This window comes from Mytilus trossulus, unplaced genomic scaffold (assembly GCF_036588685.1).
Source record: "Mytilus trossulus isolate FHL-02 unplaced genomic scaffold, PNRI_Mtr1.1.1.hap1 h1tg000085l___fragment_1__unscaffolded, whole genome shotgun sequence".
In the NCBI taxonomy this organism is placed as follows: Eukaryota; Metazoa; Mollusca; class Bivalvia; order Mytilida; family Mytilidae; genus Mytilus; species Mytilus trossulus.
In genome coordinates this window covers 5,109,410-5,117,212 of record NW_026963295.1, presented here as the reverse complement: position 1 = coordinate 5,117,212, position 7,803 = coordinate 5,109,410, and the positions used below count along the sequence as shown (strand labels likewise).

Genomic DNA, 7,803 nt, shown 5'->3' with positions numbered 1-7,803 from the left:
ACAATGTTATTATAAATACACATTGACGTCTGAAATAAATGTAAATTAATGCCTTAAATATGTATACGTTCTCACTTTTAATATCATTAATAACATTAACCTCTTTAAAGCGACGTTTGCAATATGATCATTACATTTGTTTAATGTCGATTGAATCAAAGCATCTTTTCCTTAGATACAAGATACACTTTTAATCATACAATTCAATTATCTAACAGTTTACAGGAAGTTGCCAATTTTCAACTTTATGTTTATACTTTATAATGAGTATGTGTAATAGAACGTGTTTGATTGTTCCAAATCCTCAAGTTAAATTGCAAGTCCTTCAAAATATCACGTAGTTTGTTTTAGTTAAGATAACATCTTGTCTGACAAACTTCAAATCAAAACGAAATTTCAAATCACATTTACTGATTGGAACATTTACCACGGATGTATATACAATTGTGTTGAGTAAACTTCTTGAGAGGCCTATCCAGATATACCATGACATATAACGTGACAGTTAATTGGAGTATAATAGTAAATAAAACTTATAAGAGCAGCGTAGAAATGATAGATGAAAAGGTGAGATTATATATTTCTTAGGAGATAATTAAATATTTAATTACAAGGTAAAATTATTTATGCTGCAGCAAATAATAGATTATTTCACCATAAGGTAAATTTAAAAACAGTACTCTAAAATGTATTTTGATGTAGAAAAGTTACACATATCATACCAATTAAAGCTTATAATATGTTCTTGTATGTGTCATACTACTTATAGTATTGATGCATGTCTTAATTACACATATAATGAGAAGTTTAACTTTATACAAATGTTATAGTCTGATTACAATTTAAATCATTCAAGTGAGAGGGTTGGCGCTATATAACCAGGTTTAATATGCCATGTTCTACATTTGAAAATGCCTGTATCAGGTCAAGAATATGACAGTTCTTGTCCATTCGTTTTTAATGCGTTTTGTTATTTGATTTTGCCATGTGATTATTGATTTTACGAATTGATTTTTCTCTAAGTTCAGAAATTTTGTGTGCGTAATTGATCAGTTACATATAATGTTTTATCGGTTGTAGGTTACGTTGTGTTTTGTGATTTTACTTTTTACCAAGCATTACTTTGATACAGTTTATTCATTTCTTCTGGTTTAAATCATTTTCACACCAAACAAAAAAGGTTAAATTTCTGTTCAATTTATCAACTAACGAGGAAATATAAAGTTACAGTTACGTGGTTTACCTCCTACATTGTAGACGGTTCGTGAAGGAACAGCATGCTTTTTATTGATTATTAATATTAAGGATACATCAACTTATAAAGTCAGACATAATTCAAATTTGGTTTTGTTCAGATTTTTTTTTGGGGGGAGGGGGGATTTCGCATAGGTACGAGAACAGCTATAGCTTTATATACAGTTAATGTTTGCTTTTTACAACTAATTTTTATATTCCCCAATAGGTCTTTTGTTGCCGAAATCTGCGTCTGGCGAAAAAAAAACCATCATTCTAATCCTATGATGGGCTTATATATTTTAGACATATTTTTGAATCTACAATTCAATTATACATAATTTACCTCTCCTTCAGACTTTTAAATTTTTGACAGTGAGAGATGTTTGTTCATTTCTTTTTTCCTTAATAAGGGTGAATCACAGTGGACAATTTTCATATTCTCTATTAAGTAATACGGTATTTTTTAAATGATATAGACATAAAACATGATTCTAGAGAAGTTCGATTACCGTGCCTTTTATATAAAGAAAATGTTTTTAAAAATAAAGCACAACATATTATCTGTTACAGGGTCTGAAATGGATATCCTTGATTATTCTCCTTGGAATAATATTTCTAAATATATTGGTGGTAGTGTTATTAGTATCAAGAAAACCAAAATCTAGAATGAGATTTTTTGTGGCGAACTTGGCAATTGCAGGTACCCTTTTGTATACATTCATACCTAATTGAAATCAAATGAACAACCCATGCACCAACGCAATTTGTTTTACTTTTGTTAACATTAATAAGTCAATTTGAGTCTTGCACATATCAATCAAAAATATAAAGTGTTTCTTTTTAACAAACTTTTTTGCATATTTATAAGCTATTCAACATGTTTACCACAAATCTAAAAATAAATGTGTCATTTTTTTTCTATGATTTTGCAATATTAAACAGCCTTTGATCGCTGACTCCGGTACATCAACTACGAAGCCAAACTACAATCATGCATTATAATTATATCCTTACATTTTCGGGAATTGTTTTTAAACATGCACACACAATAGACAACTACAATAAGTTATAAAAAACCAGATCGGATACACATTAAAAGATAACTAAACGAGCAAAATTAATAATGCATTTTCCCTTTTTCCTATGTTTTATTCGAGCGTCAATAATGAGATCCTGTATATACTATACCATGTATACGCCAGTCTGGCGAAAACAAGTGGTATCCCGGTATATATTGTTGATGTATATTTAACTTATTTTTGCACACAAAAGAAAAGCTTGCAAAATTGTCAAGACATACATTTGATTTGTTACTCCGTTCAATACTTTTATTTTCAGATCTTTGCGTGGGAATATGTTTTGTACTGCCTGAAACTCTGTTCAATTGGTTTAATGTCTCATGGAATCCACACGCGTGTTATATTCTTTACGCGTATTTCTCAATGGTTCCATTTTATGTGTCAACATATGCAATTGTAATTTTATCAATTGACCGTGCATATGTTATTTTAAAACCCTTTGCATCTGCATCTAAAGGAAAACTATACCGATATGGATTGGCAATGTCCTCATGGATGATTGGATGTATCCTTGCAATTCCTTACGGGGTCTTTGGTACATATAACGAAGAAGAGGTTTACTGCTCACATGAGGCGCCAAGCTTAGTAAGTTGATCTTATTGAAAGAGAAAAAATACAATTGACAAAAAACAAAAACAAATGAAATACAACACTATCTCCCCCGAAGGTATCACCAGCCCAATTGTCAGCACTTCAAATATCAATTATAATGCCATTTTTATAAATTTCCTGTTACAAAACTTTATATTTTTCGAAACTTAAGGATTTTTTGATCCCAGGAATATATTACCTTAAGTTAGCAGTTTTTGGGAATTTTGGGTTCTTAATGCTCGTCAACTTTGTACTTGCTTTGATTTATAACTAGTTTGACCTGATCGTCATTGATGAGTCGTGTGTAAACAAAATGCGCGTCTGGGGTAGTGAATTATAATCCTGGTACCTTTGATTACTATTGAAAAACGTTATTGTTTGTCGAACATCATTTCTACAAATGTTTCACATGTTACCGTTGACTGAGAAAATAAAAGAAAAAAAGAAATGTCTTTAAATTTAATTAATTATGTCAGATCCCATAGGTATAATCAGTAGAGACAACAACAGAAAAAACATTCAAATAAAATCCTAAAAACTTGTTCTCCGGGTATTAAATACTCTTGTCTGCAATTTTAAACATGGTGCTGCTTTAAAGAAAATAGTTAACAATCTATAAGTTACATGAAAAGTTAATGTGAAAAAGTGCATGCAATGTAATTACCGATGTTTTGTTTTTGTGCGAATTTGCATTTCATTTACGCAACAAACCATATTAAAAAAAAATTGTCAAATTTACACATCAATTTATTTAAATGAATTCGTACATTTGCAGATTGAAAATAAAAGTAGGAGTCATTTTTTTTATTTGTAAATTATATTGGTATTTGCTTTTGTAGGACTATCAAATAATTGTATCGTATTTGACAATACAAAGGCTATTTATCTTTAAATATAATGTTAAATATATATATTTAACCTATTCATTGTAGTTTATTCTTCAGTTCAAAAGAAATATATCTTTGTTGCACAATTTGAAGATCGAATTGTGTATAGATTAACAAGTAGTATGTCATGTGTCTGTAATTAATCAGTTACAGGTACGTTTTAACTGGTTCAAAAATAGTAGTACACACTTATTTGATGAATACTTTCACTCTGCTGTAAACCAGAACGTGATTTCCTATGACGTTATTCTGCATCGATTTTCAATATTCAATTTGATTTCTCTACACTGCATCATTTTACATTTTCAATATTATTATTCTTTGTTTACTTTGCATGCGTGAATCTAATAATGAATATCAATAACACGTGCAACAAAGATAATTGGTTGAGTTCGTATTATTTAAGGAGCGCCAAATTAACATCAACCATGTCAACGTGCATGGCGAATAAGTTTCAATATTGTAATCTTCCATTTCATGAAAGAAAACTACAGTGGTTAAACATTTGACAAAACATATCTAGTGAATTCAAATGTCCAAAAACTTATTAGTGTTAAAAAGAAGAAAAAATGATAGAAAACGACGACGAAACTTAAACATTCGCGCTTTGCTCGAAATAGAAATCTGATTTAGACAACAAAATACCCTCACCCTTTCAAGTCAAACGGTTGCTACCTTAATAGCGTGTTACTAAAATTTGAATGTGAAACATTTGTTACTTTATACAATGCTGTTTTCATTAATTGAAGGTGATGTTATACTTGGATCTGTGTACTATAATCATAATTCCACTGTTGATTATAAGTGTGTGCTACATAATTATCATTATCAAACTTTGTGAACGAAAAAGAGGTGAAATTATTCTAGATAAAGATTCAGGTAAACATAAGTCACAAAACCACAAAGGAAATTATATAAACGATTTTCTGTTTTTTTTTCTCTCTCTCATATTAAAGGACGAACAGCTGCCTACATTTGTTTACATCCACTAACTTAAAACTGCTGTACATAGTTTTCTCATAATCAGGCATACCCTATATCCTTATTCATTATACTGTTTATCTACGTACATTCATTTAATCAGTGTTTCTTGTATATCTATTATACCATATATTTTGGTAAATGAGTCGGAAAATCCTAAGAAATGTTTAATCTCCAATAAGGGTTAATTATACCCTAAGAGGTCATGTGTAACTAACGTATACAAATGTGGCATGATATAAAGCAGATATATGAATTAGAATCAACCGACAAGGATTAAAATGAAAGCTCCGTAAAATTATGAAAGATTGTCAACTTAAAAAAGAAAATTCATGTATCATGAAATCCTTATCCACGATATCGAGTCTATATGTATTCTTTGATACGAGTTGTGTAACTCTTCATAAGAAGTTGTTCAATTCTAAACATTTTAATTGTAAAAAAACATAGATGAGTAAATACAGTATGGGCTGAACAACGAAAAACAGCATAACGATGATCACATCGTTGTAGAGTTTGGAACCATACTCTTGTAGTAATTTATTAATCTTTCAGCAAACAATTTATTGACATGTAAATCTAAAAGCTGTGTGTCTGAATGTTGTGCATTAGACGAACCCCCAAAAATGTATTCACGCTTTATGTATCCTAATCACCTTACAAACAAATGATAACATATAAAAGATGAATAACTTCATCAGTTTAAACACATTTCCTAATTATTCATACTTACATTGTTTAACACTTAAAGAGTGTTTGGTTTTGTTTAATTAATACGGATCTACACTAGTATTGTTAGTATATTTACTTTGTATGTTTTCTGTTGTGTATATTTCTTCCCTTATTACAGATGATGATTGTGATATAGATGTCAAACATCAAGCTACAACAAAGGCAAAAGTCAGAACTATCAAACTAGTATGTGTTGTCTTTTTAGGTAAGATTGTTTCTTACTTGCAGTTATTTTCTTCTTATGTTTTTTGTTTGGTGGAAATAATAAAATATGTGTGAATATTAATTAGACAACTTTCCATTTAAATCACAATGCAGAACATATCATCAATGCTAGATCAATGTAGGGTCCTCAGCAGAGAGCCTGGGCTCAACCATTTTAAAAGCTATAACGGGCTAAATCAAATAACAAGTGTAATCAATTCGAACAGCAAAACCAACAGTCTTTTGTACGGAAAAAACGACGAGATACGAAATCCACTAACAACTGTATAAACCACACAATCAAACGACAACAACTGAGTAACAGACACCTGACGAAGGAGAGGTCCTGAAAAATACAGCCAGTTTCATCATTTATTAGGCGCCAAACTTCAAATTAATCTGAGACAGTATTTTAACATTACGACATAAAATGACACAGTGTAAGACATCAATTGAAGTGGCTTGACTCAATTAAACATATTTTGTTAAACAGATTTCAATGTTTTGAAGAAGTATTTGCGAGAAAAGAAACAGTTAAAGCACTATGCAATTTTACAAGCCGATAAGATTATCATAGTCCGATGGAACCGTGCATGTACTCTAACACATTAGTGCTGTCTTATTCGAATAATTGTGGTGGGAAGAGACTCGCTACGGTTTTGAAAATAGTCATATACTAGGACATACAGGGAAATTTGAGGTATATGTACCTGCAATGGCAGAAAGGGCATACCATTTCAGTTAAGGTAAGAAGTTTGAATATCCCCCCCCCCCTAAAAAAAACAACAACGAAACAAACAAACTTGCTTCCAACCAATCAAAATCTGGCATTCTCATATAAGGTATAATAAAACCAGAAATTAGTACACATGCACTGAAACAACAAGCAAGCCTGATCTATGAGATAATAAAGATAAAATATTATTTAGTTTGTGAAAGAGATACATAACCAGTATCAGAATATATATTATAGATGGTTTGCAACCATACATACAATATAAAAAAAATGAATTCCATGACAAGTTTTTTTTTCATTTTTCAGCATACATTATGTGTTGGTCCCCAATTACAATTGCAGCCATTATGCTTCATCATAATCTCGCACACTATGGACTGTGGTTTATTGTACTGTATATGCTTGCTCCGTTAAACAGCCTGGTAAATCCACTGGTGTTTCTGATTTTCAACCAGAAAATGTTTCGGCGGAAAAAGAAAAAGGGTTTTAGCAGAACTACTTTTGATGCAGAAACTCTGAGAGTAACATTTTGCAGCTAAATGAACACTGATTATGATCAAATACATGATGTGTGCTTGCTTGAGTTGTTGCAGTTTATAGGGCAATCTTGGTTTAATCGTTATTTATAGCTTTTTTATTGCGAATATGTTAGTTACGCACATTAAATAATTAAAGTAAAATTTCTACGTATGAACCTATTTGTATAATGACTATTAAAATGAAGATTTTTAAATACATGTGTTTATGGTTAAGTTTACAAACCCACAGTACCTCATACTCAGGTATGTTGGTCAAATCCCATTCGGCACATGCTTACCCTTCCGGAGCACCAGTGATCACCCCTAATTTTTGGTGGGGTTCGTGGTTTTTATTCTTAAGTTTTCTATGTTGTGTCATGTGTACTAATGTTTTTTCTGTTTGTCTTTTTCATTTTCAGCCATGGCGTTGTCAGTTTGTTTTATATTTATGAGTTTGACTGTCTCTTTGTTATCTTTCGTCCCTCTTTTATCTGTGTAAAATATCTTCCCTTTTTCCAACGCCTTTCTTGTGAGATTTGTTGACATTATTATTATTATTATTATTGCAATTGTCTACAATGGTTGTCGAACAAGAATAACAACTATAGTATTTCCATTGTATTGTGGTATTAAATTAACAACATTGTGTCAGTTAAATATTACACATCGTTGATATACTCCAGGGTTTTTTTTCCGGGTGGATCGTGTTGCTCAGTCTTTAGTTTACGATATTTTGTTTTGTGTATTGTTATTTGTATGTCATTCTTCATTTGTTTTGGCCACATAGTTGTCAGCCTATTGTCGATGTATGGTTAAGTTCTACCAATACTATATCTTTA

The 7,803-nt window shown here is 30.8% G+C and overlaps 1 protein-coding gene across 3 annotated transcripts; it reads left to right on the top strand.

Annotated features, from left to right (window-relative positions):
- The first annotated feature begins 292 nt into the window (after positions 1-292).
- On the top strand, positions 293-7,183 carry LOC134699772 (mesotocin receptor-like). Of its 3 annotated transcripts, none has more exons than XR_010103664.1 (7): positions 293-567; positions 1,807-1,936; positions 2,773-2,900; positions 3,839-3,946; positions 4,543-4,672; positions 5,625-5,711; positions 6,753-7,183. XR_010103664.1 is itself a non-coding variant. In XM_063561192.1 (7 exons), the coding sequence occupies exons 1-6, from the start codon at positions 487-489 to the stop codon at positions 6,320-6,322; spliced, it is 675 nt and encodes a 224-aa protein (XP_063417262.1). In that variant the 5' UTR covers positions 294-486; the 3' UTR covers positions 6,323-6,456; positions 6,753-7,183. The 3 variants fall into 3 exon arrangements, 2 of the variants coding, with proteins under 2 accessions (XP_063417262.1, XP_063417261.1); XM_063561192.1 differs by lacking the exon at positions 3,839-3,946 and adding an exon at positions 6,204-6,456 and having other exon boundaries at positions 294-567; XM_063561191.1 differs by lacking the exon at positions 3,839-3,946 and having other exon boundaries at positions 299-567.
- Positions 7,184-7,803: the final 620 nt, after the last annotated feature.